Source organism: Palaemon carinicauda, chromosome 29 (assembly GCF_036898095.1).
Source record: "Palaemon carinicauda isolate YSFRI2023 chromosome 29, ASM3689809v2, whole genome shotgun sequence".
NCBI classification, from domain to species: domain Eukaryota; kingdom Metazoa; phylum Arthropoda; class Malacostraca; order Decapoda; family Palaemonidae; genus Palaemon; species Palaemon carinicauda.
This window is the reverse complement of record NC_090753.1, coordinates 95,602,936-95,618,721: the sequence shown is the minus strand read 5'-3', so window position 1 is coordinate 95,618,721 and position 15,786 is coordinate 95,602,936. Positions and strand designations below refer to the sequence as shown.

Below are 15,786 nucleotides of genomic sequence, written 5' to 3'. Positions count from 1 at the left end.
CTTGGGTAGTGCCATAGCCTCTGTAGAAGAGACTATTCAGCTATGGTAAGCAGCTCTTGTAGGAGAAGGGCACTCCAAAATCAAATCATTGTTCTTTAGTCATGAGTATTACCATAGCCTCTGTACCATGGTCTTCCACTGTCTTGGGTTAGCTCTCTTTCTCGAGGCTACACTCGGGCACACTACTCTACTCAGGTTTTGTTCAAGTTTTTTATAGTTTATATAGGAAATATCTATTTTAATGTTGTTATTGTTCTTAAAATACTTTATTTTTCCTTGTTTCTTTTCCTATCTGGGCTCTGTTCCCTGTTGGAGCCCCTGGGCTAATAGCATCCTGCTTTTCCAACTAAGGTAGTAGCTTAGCAAGTAATAATAATAATAATAATAATAATAATAATAATAATAATAATGATGATGATGATGATGATGATAATTATGATGATGATGATGAGGATGACGACGATTATAATAATAATAATAATAATAATAATAATAATAATAACAGCCGTATAATTTACAAATACCCCCACGATAACCACATTGACAATAATAATGTAAATATCACCCAATTCTCTACATATATCTTACGAAATACAGTTCCCTCTCATCCTATCGTATTGCCAGATTCGCTTTCCCTAAATATTTCTCTGTCCCCCTCTTTGATTATATCCCTCCAACACGCCCCCCCCCCCCCCCTTTGTATCCTTATAGGTAAACTAGCCTATTCTACATTTAACCCATGTCCAACACCCTTTGCCACTCTCAGTCCAATTCCTGGGGCTATGACTAACTGTCAAAGAGCCCCGTCCGGAGACAAGGTCCGGGCTATCTGTGTGTGTGTGTGTGTGTGTGTGTGTCTGTCTGTCTGTCCGAGCTGATAAGTTACTTTTAATGATGTATGGGAGATGCTGATGTAATTTCTTAACATGAATTTGCTTTAGATGTTCATGAGCGCTATTGAATGTGATGGAATTAAAATTTTTAAATCAGAGAAACTCCTATCTGTGTGTGTTCATCCCAATATTATTATTATTATTATTATTATTATTATTATTATTATTATTATTATTATTATTATTATTACTACTACTACTTGCTCAGCTACAACCCATAGTTGGAAAAGTAGGATGCTATAAGCCCATGGGCTCCAACAGGAAAAATAGCCCAGTAAGAAAGGCAACAAGAAAAGAAAAAATATTTTAAGAGCAATAACAATATTAGAATATATATATCCTACATAAACTATGAAAACTTTAACAAAACAAGAGGAAGACAAATAAGGTAGAATAGTGTTCCCGAATGTACCTTCAAGCAAGAGAACTCTAACCCAGGACAGTAGAAGACCACGGTACAGAGTCTATGGCACTAACCAAGACTAGAGAACAATGGTTTGATTTTGAAGTGTCCTTCTCCTAGAAGAGCTGCTTACCATAGCTAAAGTCTCTTCTTCCCTTACCAATAGGAAAATGGCCCTTGAACAATTACATTAGTTAACCCTAATGAGATTATGTGTAATAAGTATCTTAATTTAAAAAAAAAATAATAATAATTCATGCGTGACTGAGTCTTGGTGGGTCCTCCATTTCTGCCGAGTTCCTCTTGTAGAGCCTCATACTCTTTAATTACTTTAGATCTTTTGATGCAATTCCACATCCCTATTTGCTCTTTTAGACATGTAGATTAAGTTATTACTTATTCGACTGGCTCCCGCAACTCATTAAGAATCAGCTACAGCTTGCATCTTCTCGGTATAGTCTGTTGAAACACAAAAACATCCTAAGGCTAATAAATCAAAGTTAGAGGAAGGCAAGAACTCAGCTTTGGAAGGTGAGACTGTTGGAAAGTAATGATCAGAAGGAACCACTTCTTCAACTTTATTCTATCCTCCTTCTCTTCCATTCCCAATTCCTCCACCTATTCCATTCCCAATTCCTTCTCCCTTGCCATTCCCAAGTCCTCTTCTATTCCCAATTCCTCCTCCTCTTCCATTTCTAATTCTTCCTCCTCTTCCATTCCCAGTTCTTCCTCCTCACCCATTCAAAATTCCTCCTCCTCTTCCATTCCCAATTCCTCCTCCTCTCCCATGCCCAATTCCTCCTCCTCTTCCATTCCCAATTTATCCTCCTCTTCCATTCCCAATTTATCCTCCTCTTCCATTCCCAATTCCTCCTCCTCTTCCATTCCGAATTTTCCCTCCTTCCATTTCCAATTCCTCCTCCTTCCATTCCCAATTTCTCCTCCTCCATCCATTTCTAATTTCTCCTCCTCTTCCATTTCCAATTCCTCCTCCTCTTCCATTTCTAATTCTTCCTCCTCTTCCATTCCCAGTTCTTCCTCCTCACCCATTCCAAATTCCTCCTCCTCTTCCATTCCCAATTCCTCCTCCTCTCCCATGCCCAATTCCTCCTCCTCTTCCATTCCCAATTTATCCTCCTCTTCCATTCCCAATTTATCCTCCTCTTCCATTCCCAATTCCTCTCCTCTTCCATTCCGAATTTTCCCTCCTTCCATTTCCAATTCCTCCTCCTTCCATTCCCAATTTCTCCTCCTCCATCCATTTCTAATTTCTCCTCCTCTTCCATTTCCAATTCCTCCTCCTCTTCCATTTCCAATTCCTCCTCTTCTTCCATTTCTAATTCCTCCTCCTCTTCCATTTCCAATTCCCTCTCTTCCATTCCCAATTCCTCCTCCTCTTCCATTTCTAATTCCTCCTCCTCTTCCATTCCCAATTCCTCCTCCTCTTCTATTCCCATTTCCTCCTCCTCTTCCATTCCCAATTCCTCCTCTTCTATTCTTAATTCCTCCTCCTCTTCTATTCCCAATTCTACCTCCTCTTTCATTACCCATTCCTCCTCTTCTATTCTTAATTCCTCCTCCTCTTCCATTCCCAACCTCATAAGCAACATCAAGACTATACAGCTTTCCAACAGGGTTTTATAACAGTATTTTGCAACTTATCCAAATTCCCATTTATAGATGATAGCAGTCGTTTCTTACTTAATAGGATTTTCATTGCGAGTTATGCCGCAGCTATATGGTATCCAAACGTATATTCTAGATATTTTAGTTGCAATCAAAGCTTTAATGATTATATAATGAAAGTTATATTAGATGGCTTGATTGAGTGCCATTTCTTCTGGCATCGCAATTGTTTGATTATTGTTTACTGGTTGATCAAGAAGATCTTGTCCCTATCTACTGAGAGAGAGAGAGAGAGAGAGAGAGAGAGAGAGAGAGAGAGGAGAGAGAGAGAGAGAGAGAGAGAGAGAGATAGGTTATAAGATTATACAGGTCATAATATGTTAGTATGGGTCCCATGCCATGGCCTGGTGTGGGCCTTTGTTTTAGACCTTGCCCTGTATGTGACGCAATCGATCGAGAAATGAGTTTATGAAATATAAATTCAAATCGGAAAGGCTGAGAAAACATTTAAAGCATATTCGGATATAAATCAAATATTATTACAATCGTTACTTATTTGGAAATCCATTCAATATATTTATCTGAATAGATTTATCAAAGTTATCAATTTCATTTTATCAATATTTTCTAGTCTTCCTATCGTTAATTTACATCTTCATCATATTAGTTGTGACGTCATAGTGATGTCATAGTGACGTAACACATTTTAGAGGAGCGAAACCTAGGATCACTTAAATTGTCAGCTGTGTTTTAGATACAATCTCATATCTTCGACTAAGTTCCCAAAGGTATTTAAAGATCAAATGTGTCAGCTTCAGTTCCAATTCCATCAGAATAGATACTCACCAGAACGTCAGCCGGGCAAGCCTAACCCCCCCCCCCCCCCCCCCACTGTGGTGCCCAACCACAGCAGTGTGCCCCCCAAGTAAATAGCTTAAACTTACAGTCCAAGGTTGGGATCGATCTGCTGCCATGCGGATGCTACGCGAACACGTTACCACTGTATTAGCCTGGAAGCTTTTGATATATAGTTTTTATTTTTCGGATACAAAAGTATTACAATGCGTTTGATTAAAAAAAAAAAGAGTGGTTCCGTGTTCAAAATAATTGCCAACCATTTTGTTCAGCAAAATTATTGTATTCCAACTATATTTCAGTTGGATAAGCAATGTAGGCAAATATATGATGCTTTATTTCTAGCCAAATACACGAACCATATATTTTTCCAATTAGATAACTGATGTTTTATCAATTTCTGACCATGTTTATTGATGTAAACCATACGTTTATGAGTTTTCCAAGCCCCAACATAAAAATATTTATAGATCTGGATGAGAAATCGGGGTTTTTAAGTGAGGAAAACAATATAGATCAGTGATTTGTAGCAATAGAAATGAGCATCAATGCATAAAACATAAAATGTCCAGTTGTAAAGGTATATGGTTCATGTAATTAGCGGGAAATTTTCACTGGCCAAATTAGATTCGGCTATTTTTTCATGGCCGGATGCCTTTCCTGCCGCCAACCCTCCCCATTTACCCGTGCTTGGGACCGGCACCAAGTTGAGGTTGGCTTGCCCCCCCCCCCCCCTCTAAGTGTGGGACAGAGGTAGATGGAGAATGCTGACCAGAAACATCGACCCCACATAAAGGTGGGAAAAGATGCAGACAAAGAAGAAGAAGAAGAAGTAATTAGCGCGAAATTAAAGTATCATGATTAGCAGTAATTTATATATCGTCACTCAGATAATCTTTGCCTCGCATCTCTTGCTTGAGGGTACAATCGAGCACGCTGTTCTTTCCTATTTCTCTTCGTCTTGCTTTGTTAAAGTTTTTATAGTTTATATATAAGAGATCTAATTTAATGTTGTTACTGTTCAAGAAATATTCTATTTTGATTATTCATTACTTCTCTTGTAGCTTATCTATTTCCTTATTTCCTTTCCTCACTAGGCTAGTTTTACCTGTTAGACCCATTGGGCTTATAGCCGCTTGCTTTTCCAACTAGGGTTTAGCTTGGCTTTTAATAATAATAATAATAATAATAATAATAATAATAATAACTCTTATGAATATATGAGGTATGTGATTCATTATTTCGGTATTATTTTTCACTTTTAGATAAGCAATACTGTTAGAAAATAAAACCCGTAATTTTAACCGGAAATTCTCCATGAAAATATACTGTTCTCAGCCATATTTCAGCCGTAATTTTAACCGAATATTCTCCGTGAAAATATACTGTTCTCAGCCATATTTCAGCCGTAATTTTAACCGGAAATTCTCCGTGAAAATATACTGTTTTCAGCCATATTTCAGCCGTAATTTTAACCGAAAATTCTCTGTAAAAATATACTGTTCTCAGCCATATTTCAGCCGTAATTTTAACCGAAAATTCTCCGTGAAAATATACTGTTCTCAGCCATATTTCAGCCGTAATTTTAACCGAAAATTCTCCGTGAAAATATACTGTTCTCAGCCATATTTCAGCCGTAATTTTAACCGAAATTCTCCATGAAAATATACTGTTCTCAGCCATATTTCAGCCGTAATTTTAACCGAAAATTCTCCGTGAAAATATACTGTTCTCAGCCATATTTCAGCCGTAATTTTAACCGGAAATTCTCTGTAAAAAATATACTGTTCTCAGCCATATTTCAGCCGTAATTTTAACAGGAAATTCTCCGTGAAAATATACTGTTTTCAGCCATATTTCAGCCGTAATTTTAACCGAAAATTCTCCGTGAAAATATACTGTTCTCAGCCATATTTCAGCCGTAATTTTAACCGAAAATTCTCCGTGAAAATATACTGTTTTCAGCCATATTTCAGCCGTAATTTTAACCGAAAATTCTCCGTGAAAATATACTGTTCTCAGCCATATTTCAGCCGTAATTTTAACCGAAAATTCTCCGTGAAAATATACTGTTCTCAGCCATATTTCAGCCGTAATTTTAACCGAAAATTCTCCGTGAAAATATACTGTTCTCAGCCATATTTCAGCCGTAATTTTAACCGAAAATTCTCCGTGAAAATATACTGTTCTCAGCCATATTTCAGCCGTAATTTTAACCGAAAATTCTCCGTGAAAATATACTGTTCTCAGCCATATTTCAGCCGTAATTTTAACCGGAAATTCTCTGTAAAAAATATACTGTTCTCAGCCATATTTCAGCCGTAATTTTAACAGGAAATTCTCTGTAAAAGATATACTGTTCTCAGCCATATTTTAACCGGAAATTTTCTGTAAAAGTATACTGATATTGGCCATATTTCAGCCGTAATTTTGACCGGAAACTTTCCGTGAAAATATATTGTTCTCAGCCATATTTTAGACGCAATTTTAACTGGAAATTCTCTATGAAAATATACTGTTTTCAGCCATATTTCAGCCGTAATTTTAACCGAAAATTCTCCGTGAAAATATACTGTTCTCAGCCATATTTCAGCCGTAATTTTAACCGAAAATTCTCCGTGAAAATATACTGTTTTCAGCCATATTTCAGCCGTAATTTTAACCGAAAATTCTCCGTGAAAATATACTGTTCTCAGCCATATTTCAGCCGTAATTTTAACCGAAAATTCTCCGTGAAAATATACTGTTCTCAGCCATATTTCAGCCGTAATTTTAACCGAAAATTCTCCGTGAAAATATACTGTTCTCAGCCATATTTCAGCCGTAATTTTAACCGGAAATTCTCTGTAAAAAATATACTGTTCTCAGCCATATTTCAGCCGTAATTTTAACAGGAAATTCTCTGTAAAAGATATACTGTTCTCAGCCATATTTTAACCGGAAATTTTCTGTAAAAGTATACTGATATTGGCCATATTTCAGCCGTAATTTTGACCGGAAACTTTCCGTGAAAATATATTGTTCTCAGCCATATTTTAGACGCAATTTTAACTGGAAATTCTCTATGAAAATATACTGTTTTCAGCCATATTTCAGCCGTAATTTTAACCGAAAATTCTCCGTGAAAATATACTGTTCTCAGCCATATTTCAGCCGTAATTTTAACCGAAAATTCTCCGTGAAAATATACTGTTCTCAGCCATATTTCAGCCGTAATTTTAACCGGAAATTCTCTGTAAAAAATATACTGTTCTCAGCCATATGTCAGCCGTAATTTTAACAGGAAATTCTCTGTAAAAGATATACTGTTTTCAGCCATATTTTAACCAGAAATTCTCTGTAAAAAATATACTGATATTGGCCATATTTCAGCCGTAATTTTAACCGGAAATTTTCCGTGAAAATATATTGTTCTCAGCCATATTTTAGACGTAATTTTAACCGGAAATTCTCTAAAAATATACTGTTCTCAGCCATATTTCAGCCGTAATTTTGACCGGAAATTCTCCGTGAAAATATACTGTTCTCAGCCATATTTCAGCCGTAATTTTAACCGGAAATTCTCTGTAAAAATATACTGTTCTCAGCCATATTTCAGCCGTAATTTTAACCGGAAATTCTTACTGTTCTCAGCCATATTTCAGCCGTAATTTTAACCGGAAATTCTCTGTAAAAATATACTGTTCTCAGCAATATTTCAGCCGTAATTTTGACCGGAAATTTTCCGTGAAAATATATTGTTCTCAGCCATATTTTAGACGTAATTTTAACCGGAAATTCTCCGTGAAAATATACTGTTCTCAGCCATATTTCAGCCGTAATTTTGACCGGAAATTCTCCGTGAAAATATACTGTTCTCAGCCATATTTCAGCCGTAATTTTAACCGGAAATTCTCTGTAAAAATATACTGTTCTCAGCCATATTTCAGCCGTAATTTTAACCGGAAATTCTCTGTAAAAATATACTGTTCTCAGCCATATTTCAGCCGTAATTTTAACCGGAAATTTACCGTGAAAATATATTGTTCTCAGCCATATTTTAGACGTAATTTTAACCGGAAATTCTCTGTAAAAATATACTGTTTTCAGCCATATTTCAGCCGTAATTTTGACAGGAAATTCTCCGTGAAAATATACTGTTCTCAGCCATATTTCAGCCGTAATTTTAACCGGAAATTCTCTGTAAAAATATACTGTTCTCAGCCATATTTCAGCCGTAATTTTAACCGGAAATTCTCTGCAAAAATATACTGTTCTCAGCCATATTTCAGCCGTAATTTTAACCGGAAATTCTCTGTAAAAATATACTGTTCTCAGCCATATTACAGCCGTAATTTTAACCGGAAATTCTCTGTAAAAATATACTGTTCTCAGCCATATTTCAGCCGTAATTTTAACCGAAAATTCTCCGTGAAAATATACTGTTCTCAGCCATATTTCAGCCGCAATTTTAACCAGAAATTCTCCGTGAAAATATACTGTTCTCAGCCATATTTCAGCCGTAATTTTAACCGGAAATTCTCTGTAAGAATATACTGATCTCAGCCATATTTCAGCCGTAATTTTGACCGGAAATTTTCCGTGAAAATATATTGTTCTCAGCCATATTTTAGACGTAATTTTAACCGGAAACTCTCTGTAAAAATATACTGTTCTCAGCCATATTTCAGCCGTAATTTTAACCGGAAATTCTCCGTGAAAATATACTGTTCTCAGCCATATTTCAGCCGTAATTTTAACCGGAAATTCTCTGTAAAAATATACTGTTCTCAGCCATATTTCAGCCGTAATTTTAACCGGAAATTCTTACTGTTCTCAGCCATATTTCAGCCGTAATTTTAACCGGAAATTCTCTGTAAAAATATACTGTTCTCAGCAATATTTCAGCCGTAATTTTGACCGGAAATTTTCCGTGAAAATATATTGTTCTCAGCCATATTTTAGACGTAATTTTAACCGGAAATTCTCCGTGAAAATATACTGTTCTCAGCCATATTTCAGCCGTAATTTTAACCGGAAATTCTCTGTAAAAATATACTGTTCTCAGCCATATTTCAGCCGTAATTTTAACCGGAAATTCTCTGTAAAAATATACTGTTCTCAGCCATATTTCAGCCGTAATTTTAACCGGAAATTCTCTGTAAAAATATACTGTTCTCAGCAATATTTCAGCCGTAATTTTAACCGGAAATTCTCTGTAAAAATATACTGTTCTCAGCCATATTTCAGCCGTAATTTTAACCGGAAATTCTCTGTAAAAATATACTGTTCTCAGCAATATTTCAGCCGTAATTTTAACCGGAAATTCTCTGTGAAAATATACTGTTCTCAGCCATATTTCAGCCGTAATTTTGACCGGAAATTTTCCGTGAAAATATATTGTTCTCAGCCATATTTTAGACGTAATTTTAACCGGAAATTCTCTGTAAAAATATACTGTTCTCAGCCATATTTCAGCCGTAATTTTAACCGGAAATTCTCTGTAAAAATATACTGTTCTCAGCCATATTTCAGCCGTAATTTTAACCGGAAATTCTCTGTAAAAATATACTGTTCTCAGCAATATTTCAGCCGTAATTTTAACCGGAAATTCTCTGTAAAAATATACTGTTCTCAGCCATATTTCAGCCGTAATTTTAACCGGAAATTCTCTGTAAAAATATACTGTTCTCAGCAATATTTCAGCCGTAATTTTAACCGGAAACTCTCTGTAAAAATATACTGTTCTCAGCCATATTTCAGCCGTAATTTTAACCGGAAATTCTCCGTGAAAATATACTGTTCTCAGCCATATTTCAGCCGTAATTTTAACCGGAAATTCTCTGTAAAAATATACTGTTCTCAGCCATATTTCAGCCGTAATTTTAACCGGAAATTCTTACTGTTCTCAGCCATATTTCAGCCGTAATTTTAACCGGAAATTCTCTGTAAAAATATACTGTTCTCAGCAATATTTCAGCCGTAATTTTGACCGGAAATTTTCCGTGAAAATATATTGTTCTCAGCCATATTTTAGACGTAATTTTAACCGGAAATTCTCCGTGAAAATATACTGTTCTCAGCCATATTTCAGCCGTAATTTTAACCGGAAATTCTCTGTAAAAATATACTGTTCTCAGCCATATTTCAGCCGTAATTTTAACCGGAAATTCTCTGTAAAAATATACTGTTCTCAGCCATATTTCAGCCGTAATTTTAACCGGAAATTCTCTGTAAAAATATACTGTTCTCAGCAATATTTCAGCCGTAATTTTAACCGGAAATTCTCTGTAAAAATATACTGTTCTCAGCCATATTTCAGCCGTAATTTTAACCGGAAATTCTCTGTAAAAATATACTGTTCTCAGCAATATTTCCGCCGTAATTTTAACCGGAAATTCTCTGTAAAAATATACTGTTCTCAGCCATATTTCAGCCGTAATTTTGACCGGAAATTTTCCGTGAAAATATATTGTTCTCAGCCATATTTTAGACGTAATTTTAACCGGAAATTCTCTGTAAAAATATACTGTTTTCAGCCATATTTCAGCCGTAATTTTGACAGGAAATTCTCCGTGAAAATATACTGTTCTCAGCCATATTTCAGCCGTAATTTTAACCGGAAATTCTCTGTAAAAATATACTGTTCTCAGCCATATTTCAGCCGTAATTTTAACCGGAAATTCTCTGTAAAAATATACTGTTCTCAGCCATATTTCAGCCGTAATTTTGACCGGAAATTTTCCGTGAAAATATATTGTTCTCAGCCATATTTTAGACGTAATTTTAACCGGAAATTCTCTGTAAAAATATACTGTTCTCAGCCGTATCTCAGTAAAATATAGGCGACCGTAATTTTACCTTACTTTGTTATTTTCTTTTACGGGTTGGTGACCTTAATATCACTCTCATACATCAGTATAACAGTTTTTAAAACTAAAAATCCTGGATTAAATGTTGCCAGACATTTACCGTTTTCTTTAATGTAAATTTTTAACACTGAACAACAGCTATATAGGAAACGGAGAATGTTGTCGACTTAAACATTTACTGAGATAGACTGAACATTTCCCTAAGGAGACGTGATTTATTTTTTTTTTCACCACAGTTATGGTGGTACTTAAGAAGATGGGTGTTGGAAATGACTTGTGAAACAGCAACTTGAAATTTATGTATAAATACTTGGGAGCTCTTTATTTGTTTCAGAAGATCGGCTAATAGGTACGCTCTACGAAAAAAAAAAATTAAAAAAAAATAAAAAATAAATAAATAAAATAAATAGAAAAGCTTCCACAAGCTACCGTGAACAATACATGTATAAATGTTAGGTATTTTCACCATTTTCATTCTCATATGAATCTTTTTTTTTTTTTAAATCATACTACACTGCTTCATTACGCTGTTAAAAAACCGCAATTTTAATCGGAAATTCTACGTAAAAATATACTGTTCTCAGCCGTATTTCAGTCAAATACAGGCGAACGTAATGTTTACCCAACTTTGTTATTATTTTATACTGGTTGGTGACCGCAATATCACTCCTCAACGTCATATATAAAAAGGTAAATGTCTGGCAACATTTATTCCAGGATTTTTTCCGTGTGTGTTTTTTTTTTTTTTTTTTTTCTTTTTTTTTACGGCAAATGTTTAACAGTATAGCACTTAGTGATTATATTTCAGCCAATAATTCATAAAATGTTCAACTATATTTTTAAAACAGGAACAAACTTTGAAATACGTTTTGCATGCCTCTGGAAGCAGGAATTTCACAGACACAGACAGACAGACAGACAGGAAATGAAATCATCAGGATTATTAAAAGGGACAAAGAAAACAAATTGTTCGACTGATCCAGTTACCATATCCAAAGAAATTGGAGTAGAATAGTAAACACTATACTCAATTTTTTTAAATGAGACGCATTTGCACTGACTCGCAGCGGTGCCCTTTTAGGTCGGAAAAGTTTCCTGCTCTCTGATTGGTTAGAATTATCTTGTCCAAGCAATCAGCGATCAGGAAACTTTTCTGAGCTACAAGGGCACCCCTGAGAGTCGGTGCAAATCTGCCTCACTAAAAAGAATTGACTATAGTATTGATGAGTGTAAGTTTCCTAAATCTGATAAGTGCAGTAGATTATTGGGACTTGTGTTCATACAGGCATATTTGTAATCTATCCTTTTATTTAAAGATTTAGATTATGTAACTATTCAACAACTATAGTCAAATTCTTTTACTGAGGCGCATTTGCACCGACTCACAAGGGTGTCCTTCTAGCTCGGAAACGTTTCCTAATCGCTGATTAGTTGGACAAAATAATTCTAACAAATCAGTGGCTAGGAAACTTTTCCGAGCAAAAAGGGCACCCCTGCGAGTCGTGGCAAATGCGTCTCATTAAAAAAGATTGAGTATAGCTAGTCATTTGGAAAGAATTGAAGCATTGCCAGAAACCAGTCAGTATAAAGATAATTTTATATTTCACATTGTTCTCTAGTCTTGGGTAGTGCCATAGCCTCTGTACCATGGTCTTCCATTGTCTTAGGTTAGAGTTCTCTTGCTTGAGGGTACACTCGGGCACACTATTCTATCTTATTTCTCTTCCTCTTGTTGTGTTGAAGTTTGTATATATGAGATATTTATTTTAATGTTGTTACTCTTCTTCAAATATTTTTTCCTTTTTTCCTTTCCTCATTGGGCTATTTTCCCTGTTGGAGCCCCTGGGCTTATAGCATCCTGCTTTTCCAACTGAGGTTGTAGCTTAGCAAGTAATAATAATAATAATAATGGAAGCATTGCCAGACAACCAGTCAGTATACAGACAACTATATTTCACAGAGACAGCTAGGCTATATACTCTGTTGTACGCGATCTGCTGGGGTAGGACAGGACTCGAATATATTTTAATATAGTTAGCCCTTTATTTGTTGCTTTTACGTTTTCTATATAGTCAAAGGAAAGACCTGTTTTCTTTACAAGACGGAAATCTCAAAGAAAACGTAAAGGTTTACCCAGCTTTCTTTATGTGAGTGCAAATAGTCACAGTCAATACGAGTGAACGTAAGCCCCGACTGTTTCAGTCACGGGCCACCTTCCACAGTCCTCCCTTAAATTTCTAGCAATTGACTCGTTTTCTTTGATATGCAATACTTGGTTCTTTAGTAGTGATATAGAAAACGTTAATGTATATGGGGAACCAAAAGAGAATAATGATTTTGCTATTCCATTACTCTGGGTAATTTCTTAATTGATATCAGAGAAGACATTTGACAGAGTACTTTCAGTTTAGAACTAAACCATTTTGGGCTCACAATAATGTTTTTTTTTTTTCAAATCAAGGGAAGGAAAGTAATATCTTTTTTATACAAATACCAGAGGTAAGGGACAGTACAATGTCCTAGTGACTGTCATATACACATATATGATCAGCGCCCAGTCTCCATCTCCATCAAGCTAGGACCAGGGAAGGCTATGCAATGGCTGCTGAAGACTCATCAGATAGACCTATAGGCTCCCCCAAACCACATACCACCATCCCTAATTCACAAGTGTACATATGGTGAGGCTGCACACACTACTAGAAACTATAAAGTTTGAGTGGGTCTCAAACCCTCGTGTGGCAGATTGTCAGGCAGGGGCGTTACCAATAGGCTACTACATGGATTAACCAAGTTTTCAATATTATAGTTACTTTTAATTTTAAGTTTGTCTTCAAAAGTTTTCAAACTGATTTTTTTTTTTCGTCACAATTACCATTGGCTAAAATTTTCCATTTTGAACTCCAACAGGTGTAGTTTTGCCATGTAACTATTCCAGTGTCATATAGAGATTTTTTTTGTTCTATAAGAGAGAGAGAGAGAGAGAGAGAGAGAGAGAGAGAGAGAGAGAGAGAGAGAGAGAGAGAGAGAGAGAGAGAGAGAGAGAGAGATGGCGGGTTAGAAATATATTAGAGAAAATGGTGGGAACTATGAGAGGGAGGTTGGAACTATGAGAGAGAGAGAGAGAGAGAGAGAGAGAGAGAGAGAGAGAGAGAGAGAGAGAGAGATTATGATTATATGTTACAAAGAGGTATTCGTAATTTCAAATTACAAACCATTCATTTTTTACATTTTTTGCCAGATTTAGCAAAGCAATTAAACCCCTGGTATCCAAATTACCTGGAGATTTAACATAAACAATAGTTTATCAGAGTGAGCTACCATTTCTGTGTCCCATAAAGCAGCACAGTAGGGCTAGGGTTGTGCTGTCAATGCATTTCATAGGGTGCACTGTAAGCATTACTAGATGGTTTTTGCAGCGTTCCTTCTGTCCCTATCTGCACTTGCTGTATCCTTCTAGTTTACCTTCGCTCTTGTTTCCTTTCTTACATCTTGCTGTCCTATCTCTTTCTATTTATTTTACCTTATAGTGAAAACTATCATTTTATTCCAGGTGTACTTGGGCATGGAATGGCCTCACAGACCCCAGCGCCAAGTTATATAACCCAACCACCCGTTGAGATACTACCGCTAGACAGTACTACATTGGATTCTTCACTCTGGTTACTGCTCATTCTCCCTTTGCCTACACATACACAGAATAGTCTGGCCTATTCTTTACATACTCTCCTCTGTCCTCATACACCTGAAAACACTGAGACTACCCAACAATTTTTCTTCGCCCAGGGGCTAACTACTGCACTGTCATTACTCGTTAGCCACTTTCCTCTTGGTAAGGGAAGAAGAGACTCTTTAGCTATGGTAAGCAGCTTTTCTAGGAGAAGGACATTCCAAATGGAAACATTGTTCTCTAGTCTTGGGTAGTGCCATAGCCTTTATACCATGGTCTTCCTCTGTCTTGGCTTAGAGTTCTCTTGCTTGAAGGTACACTCAAGCACACTATTCTGTCTTTTTCTCTTCTTGTTTTGTTAAAGTTTTTATAGTTTACTTAAAAGATATTTGTTTTAATGTTACTGCTCTTAAGATATAGTATTATTCCTTGTTTCCTTTCCTCATTGGGCTATTTTCCCTGTCGGAGGCCATGGGCTTATAGTATCCTTCTTTTGCAACTAGTGTTGTAGCTTAGCAAGTAATAATAGTAATAAATGCATAAATCCAATCCAATCCTATTCTATAGAGCAAGGGAAGAAGAAAATTTATTTCATATAGAATACAAAGAAAGGTGTCTTACGAAAGGTCTCTTTCCCAAGTGTAGCATTTTATGTCAGCTGGACTGATTATTATTATTATTATTATTATTATTATTATTATTATTATTATTATTATTATTATTATTTTCTAAGCTACAACCCTAGTTGGAAAAGCATGATGCTATAAGCCCAGGGACCTCAACAGGGAAAGAAGCCCCGTGCGGAAAGGAAACAAGGAAAAATAAGATATTTTATGAACAGTAACAATAAGATAAGAAAGCATAGTAAAATGATATATAATCCCACTCGGTGACCTCACTTTACTACCCTCTTGCTGATATTTAATCATCCAATCCTTAGTAAATATAGAAAAGTAGAAGAATATTGATATATCATATAAGATTTATTCACACAATTAACAAACACATAATTTTTGACGTAAAGATGAACTAGCCATGTTCATATTACTACAAAAAGCGAGAACCACTACTCACGATCGTTGATCTTTCACGTACCACCTCACAGAATCATACTGGAAAGTGGAAAATGAAATAACATCACCAAACAAAATCATTTTGATATGTATGTAGCCTACAATCATACGTACAGGCATAAATATCTCAATGGTATTGTTATAGGTTGTATTTACACGGGTATAGAGATGTCCATATATAAATATATTTACTCATATTCGTTAAGATAATAATTTGTTCATACAAATGATGCTATAATCCCAGGGGCTCCAACAGGGAAAATAGCCTAGTGATGAAAGGAAACTAGGAAAAGTAAAATATTTTAAGAACAGTAACAACATTAATAAAAATATTTCCTATATAAACTTCAACAAAACAAGAGGAATTGAAATAAGATAGAATAGTGTGCCCGAGTGTACCCTCAAGCGAGAGAAC

At 35.7% G+C, this 15,786-nt stretch overlaps 1 protein-coding gene across 1 annotated transcript; it reads right to left on the bottom strand.

The window, feature by feature from the left end:
• Positions 1–2,037: 2,037 nt before the first annotated feature.
• LOC137622734 (S-antigen protein-like) lies at positions 2,038–2,847 on the bottom strand. The gene has a single exon (XM_068353326.1). The coding sequence runs from the start codon at positions 2,845–2,847 to the stop codon at positions 2,038–2,040; it is 810 nt and encodes a 269-aa protein (XP_068209427.1).
• Positions 2,848–15,786: the final 12,939 nt, after the last annotated feature.

Bases quoted from the DNA above. Each gene is read 5' to 3' on its own strand.
- LOC137622734 (XM_068353326.1), bottom strand. From the start codon at position 2,847: ATGGGTAATGAAAGAGGAGGTAGAATTGGGAATAGAAGAGGAGGAGGA.